Below are 17,526 nucleotides of genomic sequence, written 5' to 3' on the forward strand. Positions count from 1 at the left end.
ATTCGTTTTTTCGAGATCTGTGACCTACCCTCTTGGTATCTTTAGGTGTGACGACACTAACTTCCGGACTGTATTCCCTGTCCTTGATGCTATCTCCGGTTAAATCCACTACAATTACTTGCCCTATTCTTGCTTCATCCCTTGATGTGTTCTGCAATAGCGTTCTTGGACTCTGCATTAACGAGGTGGCTTCCAACTCCTTCATTGATCTGGGTTTATCATCTCTCTCCGCCCCTATGAGTTCCCAAAACGAAACTAATGCTGGTTGTGCTGTTACAGCAGTTGATGTTGATTGACCGCTGTTTCCGGTGTTTGCCAGGAGTTGTCTGTTCATTGCTCTCCATTCCACCTGTGGCACTTCGTCTGAGTCTGAATTGTCTGAGTCTGATTACATTGGAGTGCGCTGTACCGTCCTTGTTCTTTGGAATGTTGTTTCCGTGACTTCCTCACTCAACGTATCAATGCTATTTCGTTCCTGTATTCTGACCATTTTTCTCCCCTTTCCGTTGTTCGATGCTTCGCCTGTTTTATTTTCTTTATTCTTCTTCAGACGCTCTCGATATGATAACTTTCCTTGAGTTCTTTTAGATTTTTCGACCGACTGTATTGACTAACAACTTTGAGATAAACAGATTTCTGGTTTTTCACCACTTTCTCGTTTAATTAATCGCGAGCTTGTTTCGCTTTCGTTCCGGTCGTGCTCTGTTCGTTTTGGTCCGTTTTGGTTGCCATAGCAACTGTTGGATGACGTGTTCTGTTTTGACACAATTTGATAATTTTCAGAATATTCGTTCCGGTCGAGCCCATCGTGATCACTCAATCGAATGTGTAAACAGTCGAGAGCTTTATGAAAGCTTTCTATCGATGTGACTACAATTTTTTCATCCAACACTGACTCTGGCCATGGTTCGCCGTTAGGGTCTCTAGACAAATAATCTACTATACCCATATCTTTTCCTGGTATATGAACAACCTTAAATTGATAGGGTAATAGTCTGTCTACCCATCTAGTCAGCCTAGATTGATAGGTTTTGTTTGACCTATTTTCATCTAAAGCGGAAACCAACGCTTTATGGTCTGTGGCTATCACGAATTCCTTCCCTAACAGATAATGTTTAAATCGATCAACAGACCATACTACTGCTAGCAGTTCCAGCTCATTTGTTGATTATTTCTTTTCTTGAATGTTCAAATATCTCGACGCAAATGCGATTGGTACCCACTCCCCCTCGGCTTTTTGTTGTTCCAACGTTGCGCCTGACCCACTATGGCTGGCGTCACATTTTACTCTTTTACCCATCTTAGAGTCGTAATAGTGGATTTTGGTTATTTTCGCAACCGCTATTTTTATCAATTCGAATTTTTCCGAATGTTCTTCCCCCCATTCGAATTTTTTAACCTGAATTTTTACACTTTTCAGTTTCTTTTTCTCGTTCTCTTCTCGCAAAAGAGGTCTAAGTTTTTCAGTTAAATTAGCCGAGTTTGGAATGAATTTGGCCAAATGGTTTATGCTACCCATAAATGACCTGAGTTGTTTCAATGATTTTGGCGGACTGAGCTTCAATATCGCTTCCGCTTTTGTTATTTTTGGTTGGAATACCGTCTAACGATAACTTGTGCCCCAGCCAATTTACCTCATTTTGAAAGAATTCACATTTCGACAGCTTTAATGCCAAGTTTTCTCTGTCTAATTTTTCCAACACGTTCATAATCAATTTTTCATGTTCTTGTTCAGTCCCTTTAGATAGAATGAGTATGTCATCAAGGAAACAGAACGTAATTTCGCATGATTTAGAGTTCTATCCATAGCTTTTTGAAACTCTGCTGGCATGTCTGCAAGGCCATAAAATCCGGTAAGAAACCTGTATGTTCCAGTAGATTGTCCGCCTATGATGTTAAAGTTGCATTGTTTAGCTGTCTCTGCAGTCAATTTTAATTCGCTGTACGCATACTTCAAGTCTAATACTGAGAAATATAACGTACCGTTTGTATTTGCTGTTACTAATTGACTGACTCCATCCAATAACTCATCAACATTAGGCATTTGATATTTGTTTTTAAACAACTGCTGGTTGATAGGTTTTGCATCTAGAGCCAAACTTATGGAATCATCTTTTTTACTGTGATTACAAAAGAAGCTATAAAACAATCGCTAGTACATTTATCCAGACGTTTTATATGCCCTTCGTTTAACAGTTATTCCATTTCTTTATGCACCTTTTCCTGTATGTGTATTGGAATCCTTCTCCCTTTTTCTTGTAAGGGACAAAGTGGATATTTGAACTTGGTACTGACGACATGATTTTTCGAACAACCCTGACGATCAAAAAGTTTTTTAAATTACTATAAAAGTTGTTTTTCCAACCTTCTGGCTGTTCGCACAGTAGCACATCAAACCTCGTCTTGTCTTTTGGTGCCATCTTCTGTGTTGTGTGTATCCCCACTTTGATCTATAAGTCCAGCCCCAATATACATCTTGTGCGTCGTTCTGTAATCAGAAACGATGCCCCCACTACTTCCCACCCTGCCGAGCGGATGATTGTGGTGATTGCTCCCAAAAAATTATTTGGCTGTTTATTGTAGTCTACAAATTGAGCGGACAAATTTAGATTCTCCCGTGGAATAAACTTCATGCACCTTTTCCTGTATGTGTATTTTTTCAGTTAAATTAGCCGCGTTTGGAATGAATTTGGCCAAATTGTTTATGCTACCCATAAATGACCTGAGTTGTTTCAATGATTTTGGCGGACTGAGCTTCAATATCGCTTCCGTTTTTGTTATTTTTGGTTGGAATACCGTCTAACGATAACTTGTGCCCCAGCCAGTTTACCTCATTTTGAAAGAATTCACATTTCGACAGCTTTAATGCCAAGTTTTTTTTGTCTAATTTTTCCAACACGTTCATAATCAATTTTTCATGTTCTTGTTCAGTCGTTTTAGATACAATGAGTATGTCATCAGGGAAACAGAACTTAATTTCGCATGATTTAGAGTTCAAGTCTAATACTGAGAAATATAACGTACCGTTTGCATTTGCTGTTACTATTTGACTGACTCCATCCAATAACTCATCAACATTAGGCATTTGATATTTGTTTTTAAAAAACTGCTGGTTGATAGGTTTTACATCTAGAGCCAATTTTATGGAATCATCTTTTTTTACTGTGATTACAATAGGTGCTAAAAAACAATCGCTAGTACATTTGTCCAGACGTTTTATATGCACTTCGTTTAACAGTTTTTCCATTTCTTCATGCACCTTTTCCTGTAAATGTATTGGAAACCTTCTCCCTTTTTCTTGTAAGGGACAAAGTGGATATTTGAACTTTGTACTGACGACATGATTTTTCGAACAACCCTGACGATCAAAAAGGTTTTTAAATTTACTGTAAAATTTGCTTTTCCAACCTTCTGGCTGTTTGCACAGTAGCACATCAAACCTCGTCTTGTCTTTTGGTGCCATCTTCTGTGTTGTGTGTATCCCCACTTTGATCTATAAGTCCAGCCCCAATATACATCTTGTGCGTCGTTCTGTAATCAGAAACGATGCCCCCACTACTTCCCACCCTGCCGAGCGGATGATTGTGGTGATTGCTCCCAAAAAATTATTTGGCTGTTTATTGTAGTCTACAAATTGAGCGGACAAATTTAGATTCTCCCGTGGAATAAACTTCGTATTTTCAGAAGACTCTAAAATTTGTTTTGCTGTCGCCCAATTTAAGAACGATACTGGACTACCTGAGTCAATAGTCATATTGATGATTTGATGATCAATTCTGACCAAAGCTTTCAATGACTTTATTTGTTGTGATCGAGGATTCCTGCGAATATCAACCTTTTGTATGTCTTTATTGCTATCCCCGATTTTCAATTTTCTATTCGATTGCTGTTTTATATATTCATCTATTTGCTCCATCCACGAGATCTCCGATGCTATTGCCATTATTTTGAACTCATCGTATGAGTCAAATGACTGAATTAAATTACACTCCTCATCTGAGCTAGATGTTTTTTCAGCAATTTTATTTACTTGTTGTTACCTACACATTTTTGCAAAATGATTTGTTTTAGAACAATTTTTACATGTTTTGCCCATGGCCGGACATTTCTTCAAATGGCCTTCTCCAAATAACCGACCACATCGAGTACACGTTTTTGTATCCGTAGAGTTTCTCCCTTCTCTTCTGTCCGGTGTTGTTCTCTTTTTGTACGTATTGCTCGATTGTCTCTTACTATTTACGTTCTTGTTACAAATATTCATGATCGGTTCTTGTTTTATCTTCATTGTTCCATGAACTTGACCTGCACCTGCAGTCGCTGTGTTTGCTTTTTGAAATGCCTGAGTTGTCTGTTTGCTTTGTTCAAACTTCAATGCTCTCTTCAGTACTTCCCATCGTGAAAATGTTCAAACGTTAATGTATCCTGCAGTACCACATTCTTCATTTTCGATATGAATAAATCACGCACCAGTTCATCTTCAAGTGTTCCTAACTCCGCTTTGGCTGCCTGCGCAGTTAATGCTGCTTGAAATGCCTCTAACGTTTAACCTGTTTCCTGCGCTCGATTAAACAATTTATAACGTTCATACGTAACACACTGTGTTTTATCAAATGAAATTTTTGCTAAGGCAACCATTTTGCGAAATTCTAACTTTGAAACTTCCACATGCGGATTCTTTTGTACAAATTTCTTTTTTCCTTCTGTTCCCAACGCTAAGAATAATATAGAGGCCACTCTTTTCTGTACCTCATTATAAAATACATTGTGACCAACCTCTAGGTCCTCTAGCTCTCCTTTCTTCATTTTCCAAAAGAATTTTGTCCCGTGCCAGTTTATCTCTGGCCTCTCTTTCTGCAATCGCTTGTGCATTTTCTTGTTATCGTGGTGTCTCCGGCCGTGGTAAGGGCTCAAACAAATTTCCCTCGGTTCTTCTAACAATAATTCTGGATTCACACTCTCCTTAACTGTAACTGTCAGTAGGAATTGATCTAACCATATCTTGAAATTCCAGGGAGGATCCGAATTCGATGTTGTCCAGAATACAGGGATTCCCATATCCCTTCTATTGTCTTGGGACATAAATCCTGCTTGCTGCGCTATTTGATAATCTTATGCTTCGTTCTTAGTTTAAAAATGAAAACAGAAGAGTTATAACCTTTAATTTGAACTCTTAGTCAATGGTGTTTTGTTTTCAGAGATCATGTTGATCGTTTTTTTCTCTTAGTTCGCAACCGTCCAAATGACTGTTGCATTAGGCCTGCAAGATTGGCCCTGAATAAATAGTAACAATACATAACAGATTATTAATCATAATAATTCTCCAAGGTTACTGTGGCAACAGTACTACACAGTACCACATTCCCCTGAGGACAACAAAATTTTATATACTACCAAATAAAATTTTAAAAATACAATATGAGTTTTAGTCTCAGTTTACTATCAATGTTTGAATTTGTTTAACTTTCTACTCCTTGATTGTCTTTTCCGGCTCCGCAGCATTCCATGATTTAGAAATGTCCAACGATGTAGCCCAAAATCTTCGTTTGAACAAATGTCGCTCTAATAGGCCAAATGTCTTGTTTACTAGCGTTGTTTCACTGTTACCAGTTTTAATTGTCGCTAATCTCGTCCTGTAGGCCTCAGGGCTGCCAGATTTAAATCCGTAATGTCGTCTTTGCAAGTAATCAGTTTTACAGAATGGGACACTGGGCTGCCATATCTCTTTGGCACCTGATTCTTCGTCTGTCTATTGCTCCGCCTCACTGTTGTCTGTTCTTCTTCCTTGTCCGACTCATCGGAGAAACCTGGCGGAGGACAAATAGCGGTTGAGCCCGCTTTTTGAGTGAGTATTTGTTCAGCTTTGTTTTGAACACCTCTGGTCAAAACCTGCTCTGCGAGGTCATCCCATTTCTCTGGCGTCATATCCTTGTTCTGGAATGTATCCAGAATTTCTTTTTCTCTCGTCTGACGAGTAATGCGATTACTCTCTGATACTTTCTTCGGAGTGGATGACGCTGTCAACTCAGCGTTGCCAATGTCTCGATCTTTAGGGTCCTTCGCTGCTGTTTTGACAGCTTTTAATTTACGAGTTTCTTGTGTTGTAGATTTGCTCAAACTACTCTTTTGACTCTGCACCAACGGTCCTGCTCTGTTCGGTTTATTCCGTTTACCACCTAAATTCAGGCCACCGCCCGTCTCCGTCTACTATAATCGGAGAATTTTGAAATTTATGATTAGCCTCCAGTAATTGCATTGGCCTCCAGTAATTGCTTCAACTCCTTAGCTCTTGCCCGTTCCTTTGCTGCGGCCGTATTTCGTAGGAACAGTGGACTGTCATCACGACTATTTTGTCCTTTCCGAATGATCTTCGCGTTATCCCTCGACTGGTCTATGCGTCTTTTCAATTGAGAAGCTGTTAACGCAGATCTTTCCAGATTTTGTTCATCTAAACGACCAGACTCATTAAGGAATTTATATCTCAAAATTTTAAATTCAGTTTTGGGCAATCGACTGAAGTGTGCCTCAAATAGTGACAGTTTTATCGTTTTCTGTTTATTCCATCTTAATCCCCTAATAATTGTACTTAAGCAAAGTTTAATCGATTGTACGTTTTCATCGAGCAGCATAACACCCAACCTTCGTTTAACGGTCTGTATTGTTCGCTAAACCAAGTCACATCCTCGATGATCACCAACCGAACAGAATTTTTGTGTAATATGATTTTCTGTGCAGAATTTTTGCCTCGCTTTTCCTTTAAACCCGGAAAACTGATCCGTTTTAATCGACTCCGGTATCCCATGTGTGTCAATATAGGTACGAAGAAAGTTTATTGTTGATTTTCGCCCAGTAGATTTCGTGACTTTAACTGACGAGACTTAGAGATTTTATCAATAGCAACTAATAAAAATATCTTCTTCCCCTTATGGTCTTCAAGTGGGCCGCATAGTCTAATTGCAATTCTTGCCCTGGCTGCGTCAACATTGGAAGTGGTTTAGCCGAATTTTTTGGAATTATATATTTAGCGTTCTCACCATAACGAGTGCAACTCCTACACTCTTCGGCCATGTTGACTATGTCTCTGTGCATGTGTGGCCACCATAAATAGTTGGACACCTCTAACATTGCCTCCTGGCCGAGATGTCCTTGATGAAGTCGACGAAGCACAGCTTGTCTCAGCTTGTCCGGTACGGCTAATCGGTTGTCCACCAGAACACAGTCGTCCACCACTGACATCTGGTGCCACAGAAGATTAGTTTAGGGCCCCATTAGTTCAAATCTTTTCCTGTCATTAGGCTCCACCCTCTCCTTAGGCGATCCATCCAAATATCTTCTGTTACTAGTTCCGCAAGCAGACTTTTGTCGAATAATTTCGTGAGAGATAGTGGGCCATTCACCGCATCTAGTTGCTCCGTCAGTTGATATTCGTTTTTCCGAGATCTGTGACCTACCTTCTTGGTTTCTTTAGGTGTGACGACACTAACTTCCGGACTGTATTCCCTGTCCTCGATGCTATCTCCGGTTAAATCCACTTCAATTACTTGCCCTATACCTGCTTCATCCCTTGATGTGTTCTGCAATAGCGTTTTTGGACTCTGCATTAACGAGGTGGCTTCTAATTCCATCATTGATCTGGGTTTATCATATCTCTCCGCCCCTATGAGATACCAAAACGAAACTAATGCTGGTTGTGCTGTTACAGCAGTTGATTGGCCGCTGTTTCCGGTGTTCGCCAGGAGTTGTCTGTTCATTGCTCTCCATTCCACCTGTGGCATTTCGTCTGAGTCTGAATTGTCTGAGTCTGATTTAGTTGGAGTGCGCTGTATCGTCCTAGTCCTTTGGAATGCTGTTTCCGTGACTTACTCCCTCAACGTATCAATGCTATTTCGTTCCTGTATTCTGACCATTTTTCTCCCCTTTCCGTTGTTCGATGCTTCGCCTGTTTAAATTTCTTTATTCTTCTTCAGACGCTCTCGATATGATAACTTTCCTTAAATTATTTTAAATTTTTCGACCGACTGTATTGACTGACAACTTTGAGATAAACTGATTTCTGGTTTTTCACCACTTTCTCGTTTTAACAATCGCGAACTTGTTAACTTGTTTCGCTATCGTTCCGGTCATGCTCTGTTCGTTTTGGTCCGTTTTGGTTGCCATAGCAACTGTTGGATGACGTGTTCTCTTTTGACACATTTTGATCATTTTCAGAATATTCTAGAACGTTTTCGTTCCGGTCGAGCCCATCGTGATCTCTCAATCGACTGTGTAAACAGTCGAGAGCTTTATGAAAGCTTTCTATCGATGTGACTACAAATTTTTTATCCAACAATGACTCTGGCCACGGTTCGCCGTTAGGGTCTCTAGACAAATAATCTACTATACCCATATCTTTTCCTGGTATATGAACAACCTTAAATTGATAGGGTAATAGTCTATCTACCCATCTAGTCAGCCTAGATTGATAGGTTTTGTTTGACCTATTTTCATCTAAAGCGGAAACCAACGCTTTATGATCTGTGGCTATCACGAATTCCTTCCCTAACAGATAATGTTTAAATCGATCAACAGACCATACTACTGCTAGCAGTTCCAGCTCATTTGTTGATTATTTCTTTTCTTGAACGTTCAAATATCTCGACGCAAATGCGATTGATACCCACTCCGCCTCGGCTTTTTGTTGTTCCAACGTTGCGCCTGACCCACTATGGCAGGCGTCACATTTTACTCTTTTACCCATCTTAGAGTCGTAATAGTGGATTTTGGTTATTTTCGCAACCGCTATTTTTATCAATTCGAATTTTTCCGAATGTTCTTCCCCCCATTCGAATTTTTTAACCTGAATTTTTACACTTTTCAGTTTCTTTTTCTCGTTCTCTTCTCGCAAAAGAGGTTTAATTTTTTTTAGTTAAACTAGCCGCGTTTGGAATGAGTTTGGCCAAATGGTTTATGCTACCCATAAATGACCTGAGTTGTTTCAATGATTTTGGCGGACTGAGCTTCAATATCGCTTCCGTTTTTGTTATTTTTGATTGGAATACCGTCTAACGATAACTTGTACCCCAGCCAATTTACCTCACTTTGAAAGAATTCCTATTTCGACAGCTTTAATGCCAAGTTTTCTTTGTCTAATTTTCCAACATGTTCATAATCAATTTTTCATGTTCTTGTTCAGTCCCTTTAGATACAATGAGTATGTCATCAAGGAAACAGAACGTAATTTCGCATGATTTAGAGTTCTATCCATAGCTTTTTGAAACTCTGCTGGCATGTCTCCAAGGCCATAAAATCCGGTAAGAAACCTGTATGTTCCAGTGGATTGTCCGCCTATGATGTTAAAGTTGCATTGTTTAGCTGTCTCTGCAGTCAAATTTAATTGGCTGTACGCATACTTCAAGTCTAATACTGAGAAATATAACGTACCGTTTGCATTTGCTGTTACTATTTGACTGACCCCATCCAATAACTCATCATCATACGGCATTTGATATTTGTTTTTAAACAACTGCCGGTTGATAGGTTTTACAACTAGAGCCAATTTTATGGAATCATCTTTTTTTACTGTGATTACAATAGATGCTATAAAACAATCGCTAGTACATTTGTCCAGACGTTTTATATGCACTTCGTTTAACAGTTTTTCCATTTTTTCATGCACCTTTTCCTGTATGTGTATTTTTTCAGTTAAATTAGCCGCGTTTGGAATGAATTTGGCCAAATGGTTTATGCTACCCATAAATGACCTGAGTTGTTTCAATGATTTTGGCGGACTGAGCTTCAATATCGCTTCCGTTTTTGTTATTTTTGGTTGGAATACCGTCTAACGATAACTTGTGCCCCAGCCAGTTTACCTCATTTTGAAAGAATTCACATTTCGACAGCTTTAATGCCAAGTTTTCTTTGTCTAATTTTTCCAACACGTTCATAATCAATTTTTCATGTTCTTGTTCAGTCGTTTTAGATACAATGAGTATGTCATCAGGGAAACAGAACGTAATTTCGCATGATTTAGAGTTCAAGTCTAATACTGAGAAATATAACGTACCGTTTGCATTTGCTGTTACTATTTGACTGACCCCATCCAATAACTCATCAACATAAGGCATTTGATATTTGTTTTTAAACAACTGCCGGTTGATAGGTTTTACATCTAGAGCCAATTTTATGGAATCATCTTTTTTTACTGTGATTACAATAGGTGCTATAAAACAATCGCTAGTACATTTGTCCAGACGTTTTATATGCACTTCGTTTAACAGTTTTTCCATTTCTTCATGCACCTTTTCCTGTAAGTGTTTTGGAAACCTTCTCCCTTTTTCTTGTAAGGGACAAAGTGGATATTTGAACTTTGTACTGACGACATGATTTTTCGAACAACCCTGACGATCAAAAAGGTTTTTAAATTTACTGTAAAATTTGCTTTTCCAACCTTCTGGCTGTTTGCACAGTAGCACATCAAACCTCGTCTTGTCTTTTGGTGCCATCTTCTGTGTTGTGTGTATCCCCACTTTGATCTATAAGTCCAGCCCCAATATACATCTTGTGCGTCGTTCTGTAATCAGAAACGATGCCCCCACTACTTCCCACCCTGCCGAGCGGATGATTGTGGTGATTGCTCCCAAAAAATTATTTGGCTGTTTATTGTAGTCTACAAATTGAGCGGACAAATTTAGATTCTCCCGTGGAATAAACTTTGTATTTTCAGAAGACTCTAAAATTTGTTTTGCTGTCGCCCAATTTAAGAACGATACTGGACTACCTGAGTCAATAGTCATATTGATGATTTGATGATCAATTCTGAACAAAGCTTTCAATGACTTTATTTGTTGTGATCGAGGATTCCTGCGAATATCAACCTTTTTTATGTCTTTAATGCTATGTTGATCGTTCTTTTCTCTTAGTTCGCAACCGTCCAAATGACTGTTGCATTAGGCCTGCAAGATTGGCCTTGAATAAATAATAACAATACATAACAGATTAATAATAATAATTCTCCAAGGCTACTGTGGCAACAGTACTACACAGTACCACACAAACCATACTGGATTAAATCTGTATAATCCAATTTTTTTTAAATCTTCTATCTTTTAACATTTTGAGAGAAATTTAGCACTTAAGGGTATTGGTTCAGCGTTCACTTTGGAGATCCTCAGATCTTGCAACCGATCCCCTGCCATGGCAATGATAGTGTGTGAGGACCAGCTCTCATTTGACCTCTACCTTCGGAACAACCACAGCATGGCCAGTTTTGGCCTAATCACGGTACCGCTAAAAAATCTAAAGGCAAAAAAACAGCGTTGAGTCGCAAAAAAAACAGTTTGTCATAACAGAATCATTCGGTCTGGAATGTAGGGAAGTAAGATAAACGGACTATGCTTAGACAGGCTTGATAGCCTCTTGATGGATCCTGTGCGAGTCATAGAAACCATTATCATAATACTCATGATGGTTTATGACTAATACTTCTCTGATGATTATGACTATTGCTTCTCTGATGATTATGATGATTATGACTATTACTTCTTTTTAATTTTCCTGCAATAAAAATAGTTTTTAGATCTGGAGTACTTCTGGAAACGACAAATCTTGGCGCCAAACGGGACTCTACTTGACGACGAAGAGTGGATCGAAGAAAACGATCGCTTCATTGTTGACGAGAATAACGGCAACCTCTACATGATTAAGCCGAGTCCGAGCGACCTGAACCGAGTGTACAGGTGTGTCGTGCAAAACGAGAAAGAGTTTGAACAGCAGTCAGAGGGCTACGGCTTCAGGTACGGACCCCCAGTCAGCATCCGGAGGAGCACGGATCTGCCGACGATGAATGACCTCTCGTTCAAGTTCCCCAGCCAGAATGCGGAGTACAAGATTCGGGCAACTAAAAACATCACAATGAGCTGTATTGCAGATGGAGGGTAGGAAAAACAACTGAATTGAAGTGTTTGGCTCAAGTTTGAAAAAAAACAAGCAAATTAAATTGAGCTTGCTCATAATTAGATCAAGTTTGTTAGTTTCGAAGTTATTTCCGAAGTCCTATTAATCAGATTCAAGTTTTTTGAACAGCAGGCTCAGAACAACACCAAACTTTGGGCGAAATCAATATAAAGCTAAAACTGATTTTAAAAAACTTGCAAAAATGAAAAATAACAGAATATTTTTTTTCAGTTATGATCTGCTGGCGTACAGTTGGACTGTTCCGGACCCGACCGCATCTAACACTTTCTACCGCTTCCGGGGTGCTAAGCTGGACATCATCGGAGCTACACTGAGCAACAACGGAGAGTACGAATGCACAGTGAGAAACAGAGACAGAGAGACGTCTATCAAAATGTTCTTATACGTATTCGGTAAATTGACAGTTTTCGTATAACTTTGCACAGGTATGCAGTTCATTACTAAAACTTGGGGCGTAACTAAAAGTTAATTTAGTTTTAATTTAGAGGGGGCGGGGTGCTGAAAGAATTCGCACGCAGCACCAAAGGAATAATATTGGTCGATCTAAAAGAATATATGAAAAAAAATCAAAAACTTAGATTTTTTTCCTTTTGAAGAAAAATTTGCGTCTTTTTAAATGTGACTGACTGAAATCTAGGGTGCTGCTAAAGCATAATTGTAAAATTTTGTTCAATTAGTTATTGATGTGTTGAAACAATTTTGGGCGGAATTAGGAAAAGCACCCAAAAGTTAAATTGAATAATTTTTTTAGCGGCACCTAAAATCACGAAGAAACTTCAGAATCTGCAAGCCAGAGCGGGAGAACAAGTCACTTTGACTTGCGAGGCAAGTTGCCATTCTATGAATACAATATACAGTTTGGATAGTTAGAGGTTTTTCGGTTAGATCGAACAGATTTGTTTTTTGCTTCTTCTCTTAAATTCTAGTCAAATTAAGCGGGGGCGTTCAACAGTGCCGAAGTACAACAGTGCCAAAAATGAAAAAGTGTTCAACAGTGCCGAAAATTGATGATTTTCGGCACTGTTGAACTATAATTTTATTTTCGGCACTCTTGTACTTCGACACTGTTAAACGCCCCCCCCCCCCCCCCCCCCCCTAAAGGCATCTCAACAGTGACGAAGTACAACAGTGCCGAAAACAATTTTATTGTTCAACAGTGCCGAAAATCATCAGTTTTTGGCACTGTTGAAAACTTATTCTTTTTCGGCACTGTTGTACTTCGGCACAGTTGTACTGCCCATTTAAGCTCGTCAGATTATTTTCTTCTTTGATATTGCCTGAATCAAGGTAAAACGCTGAAAGCTTTGAGTGTGCTGTAATGTTTTTGATGTAGTTTTGGACAAACAAAATGATAAAATTTTATTATGATTTATTCTTTTTTTCTTTTTTGAAACATGAAAACTGCTGGCAAATGGTTTGCTTTTTAAAATTTCAGATCTCTTTAACTTAACTACCCCTCCCCATCCTTCTCCTCTTTTGGTGCCTTGTAACCAATTCTTGTTGCAGGCCATGGCAGAACCAGCACCGACGTACAGGTGGTACTTCAATGGACAGCTCATAAGACAGGGGTCGGGTTTGAGCCCGAACGGGAACGCACTGGAGTTCGAGATCATTCGGGAGGAACACTCTGGCATGTATCAGTGTGAAGCATTCAACAAATACGTCAACTCTTTCACAACTGCGCAAGTCATTGTTGACGGTCAGTTAGCTTCACCATTTGATGTTTGTTGAGGTAAGGGGCTAGGAAATCGAATCTACAGGTAATTCAGTATGAGAAATTCAGACTACAATTTTGATTTTTAATTTAAAGCAGGGAAAATGAGTAGGCAGAAACTTCCGATAGAAATGGGAATAAGTCTGCTGGTGTCAGGATACATTTCTGAAAAGTCGGATTGTTGCGTGAGACAGTGTTTCGTGAAAAGGAAGATAAAAATAGAAAACAAGTTTTTCTCCTTCTTTGAATTTTCCGACCATCTTGAATTTTCCAACTGTCTGAAGCAAAGGTGCTCGATCCGTCATTTTCTCTGAAAATCAACCATTAGATAAATTTTGAAATGATTGCTTTTCTGGTATATTTGTTTCGATTATTTCAGTCTCTGATCTAACCGTTGTGTTTTTATCAATCATTCTTCAATGCTTTCTTTTTTTTGGTATTTTCAACTGATTATTATAGTTTGTTGATCAATTCGGTTCCCTCTCACTATTAAAAAAGTCGGAAATTTTGTTTAATGTAAAATTTATAGTGCTTCAACATGATACATTAAAAGGAGAGGTGGTTGAGGCAGTCAATATTGGCTAAGAAAAAAATAAAAATGTTATTTACGCCATAGTTGCTTCCCGCTATTCGAGAGTGATTGTACAATATTTGGATTAGTTAGCGTGGCTCGATTTACTTTGGAATGACTTCTGAGCTGGATTAATTCGCGGCACTTTCTTTTGACCCATTCAGATGCTGGAAGTCATTTATGGGTTTAAGCGATTTGAAGGTTTAATTTTTATGAGAGACGTTTGAAAAATAACCCTTTGGTCTAATGACGTTCTCTCAGGCTTGAGATTTGGTGTGTACAATTGAAAAGCATACAAAACTATGTGTTCGTCTGATCATAAACTGGAAAGTTTAAATAATTTTATTATGATTGCTATTTTGATCAGGGTCGGGTCTAGGATTTTCTCGAAGAGGGACAGATTTTCAAACAGTTTTCGAAAACTTTGTTTGTCAATTTTTTTTCACCAAATTGATTTTCCGAGCTCTCCCAAAGCACTACAAAGACTCAATTTTTGGAAAAACGTGCCAAAAAAGGCGTTATCAGGCAGTTTTTGAAAGTTTTGACCAAAAATTGCGTTTTTTCTGCGCGTCCCCCCCCCCCAAAAAAAAACGGTATATATTGGCGCCAGAGGCGCTTTTAGAAAAATGTTAGAGTCCGACAAAAATGGATATCTCAAAATTGTACAAAAGGGGACCTTTTGGGTAGGCAGGGGGTGGGGGCGACCCGTTTCCTAAATCCACCCCTGGCCATTACTAAGGTAACTGGGATATCTTTAACTATTTCCCCCTTTTGCTTTATAGTAACGAATTGCCACCCCTATAATGAAATAATTGAACGGTTAAGAGTATGCGAACTTTGTATCTAGTACCTAGTAACGAATCTCCCCCCTTTTGCAAAAGGGTGGGGGGGGGGGGGGGTAGGTGATGAGATGCGTTAACTGTATTTAGACGTGGAGCCTATCTTTGTATCTCAGTTCGATTTCCGAGTGGACGGGGGCCTGGTGTTTGAGGAGGGATACGACGGAAAGATTCTCTGCAGGCCCTTCGCCATTCCGGTACCCGTGTTTAGCTGGAGCTTCGAAAGTCAGATTATCCAGAACAGCTCCAAGTACCAGATGTGGCTAGATGGTACTCTGCACATCAAACAGGTGTGCAAATTAAACTCTACTAATCAAACAGTTATACTAAAACATACTTCGATTTTTTCTTCGCAATCTGAAGGTTTCGTTCGGTTGTTTAATTGCAATTATTATGAGTTGTACAATTGACATGAGCTGTAAATTGTGCAAAATTTTGTATTTTTTTTATCATAAACCTGAAAACAATATGTGATGATTATTAGTTTTAATAAGTTAACTGTATTTTGATATTAATATTACAAGACACTAATGCAGTTAATTTAAAGTTGTTCTGGATTATTTGGTTTAACTATGGAAGCCTGTACAAACGAACGACTTAGGTTTCAATTTTTTGTCTGGCAATTTTATACTACTGTACTGATGAATGGACTGCAGGTGACAGGTGCGGATACTGGAGACTACAAGTGTCTAGCTCAAGGGGGAGGAAACAGCAAAGCCATGAACTTCGAAGTAGCGGTCATACGTGAGTCATACACTCTGCATCCCTTGGTCATCATTTTCAGACACTTTCCATCTCTAAATATTCATCATATCAAGTTAATATCCCCCCCCCCAAAAAAATCAAAATAGACCAAGTTAAGACCCTCCATCCTCCATCCCAGCGTTCAATTTAAATTAAATTCGCTAAGAGCTGCACATAAAATGCTCTATTGTGATTGGCTGAAAATTCGAATTTAAAATGAAAAATTAACAACATCCCCCCCCCCCTAAACGGCCTATTCAGCCAACTGATCTTTAGTCATTGAAATTGCATTTGCATTTTGATTTAATATTTTTGGAAGGTATGCAAACGAATGAACAACTTATGCATAATTACATGAACCGCAAATACATCAGGCGAGCGGTATTTTTCTACCATCAATCGCCCACCTGAATTTAAAATAACTTCAGTTTCAACTGTTCCTCACGCCGAACACTTGTTAAACAAATTGTCATGCTGTTGAACTATCCAATTAAAAACGCATTTTTTCCTCATTTACAATTTTTTTTATATACGAACCGCAGTCCGCTATTAGCATTGGTAAAAATTGTTGTGAAAAAATAACAAATTCAGTTTCTACCTTCAAAAAATTCACTTAATGTTGTGGCTAATTAAAACCTGATGCGTTTAGTGTTGATGTTCTATTCTTTACTGGTTAGATAACAGAGTTAACTTACAGCTCAGTTAGCAAATTGTTCAGCAGATTGAGAAAAATTTGACAAAAACATTAATTTATATACAATAATAAAATAAACGAAGTTAAACAAAATTGAGTCTTCGATTTTTTGCGGCAAATCTGTCAAAGACAATCTCTTCTAAAACTGGTAAGTTTTTTATTACCATTTAATAATTTCAAACAATCCAATTCAAAAGGTCTGTTAAAATCTACTTCAAGAAGTATCAATGACTATTAAAATTTCCTGCGTTGTCAAACGACACCTATGTGCCAGTTTTTGACTAGAATTTCCCTGATATCAAAAAAACTCAAGCAAATAAAAAACTTTATAGATTTGTTAAAACATCGATTAGTTTTTCTTTGGTTGATGAAGTGGAGCTGATAGTTTTGCGTTTTAGAATTTAGACGAATTTTTAAAACGATTTCAAAAAGGAGTATTATGTGGCTTCTTTTGAAGAGGAGTTTTTCTCGCAGTGTCCTCTACCATTCTCCACAGCACATATAGACATAATTTTATTGTACAGTTTGTCGGCGAGAATGGCGAGAAAACCAGCTAGCGAGAAAAACTGCTCTTCAAATGAAGCCACATTATACTCTTTTTTGAAATCGTTTAAAAATTTCGTCTAAAATCTGAAAGTTCAAAATTATCAGCTCCACGTCAACAACCAAAAACAAACCAATTGCAGTCTTAACAAATATATCAAGTTTTTTTTTGTTTGGTTGAGTTTTTTTGATATCCGAGTATTTATAGCCAAAAACTGGCACATAGTTTTCATTTGAAAACGCAAGAAATTTTTGGCATTGATACTACTTGAAACAGATTTTAACAGAACTTTTGAACCAGATTGTGTGAAATTATTAGATGATATTAAAAAAGTAATCACTTTTACAAAAGATTGACATTGACAGATAGATCTCAAAAAAACGAGGACTCAATTTTGTTAATTTCGTTTGTTTTATTATTGTATATAATTAAATGTTTTTAAAAAAAATTTTTTTTCTCAATCTACTGAGC

The 17,526-nt window shown here is 38.2% G+C and overlaps 1 protein-coding gene across 1 annotated transcript in view; it reads left to right on the forward strand.

Annotated features, from left to right (window-relative positions):
- Positions 1-17,526, forward strand: part of LOC134857138 (contactin-1a-like) — a 39,583-nt gene that overhangs the window by 9,481 nt on the left and 12,576 nt on the right. Inside the window, exons 5-10 of the mRNA XM_063873512.1 lie at positions 11,552-11,909; positions 12,160-12,341; positions 12,701-12,774; positions 13,456-13,648; positions 15,164-15,363; positions 15,730-15,817. Coding sequence (XP_063729582.1) covers positions 11,552-11,909; positions 12,160-12,341; positions 12,701-12,774; positions 13,456-13,648; positions 15,164-15,363; positions 15,730-15,817 — 1,095 coding nt within the window. The remainder of the gene's footprint in view (positions 1-11,551; positions 11,910-12,159; positions 12,342-12,700; positions 12,775-13,455; positions 13,649-15,163; positions 15,364-15,729; positions 15,818-17,526) is intronic.

Source organism: Symsagittifera roscoffensis, chromosome 1 (assembly GCF_963678635.1).
Source record: "Symsagittifera roscoffensis chromosome 1, txSymRosc1.1, whole genome shotgun sequence".
Lineage (NCBI taxonomy): Eukaryota > Metazoa > Xenacoelomorpha > Acoela > Convolutidae > Symsagittifera > Symsagittifera roscoffensis.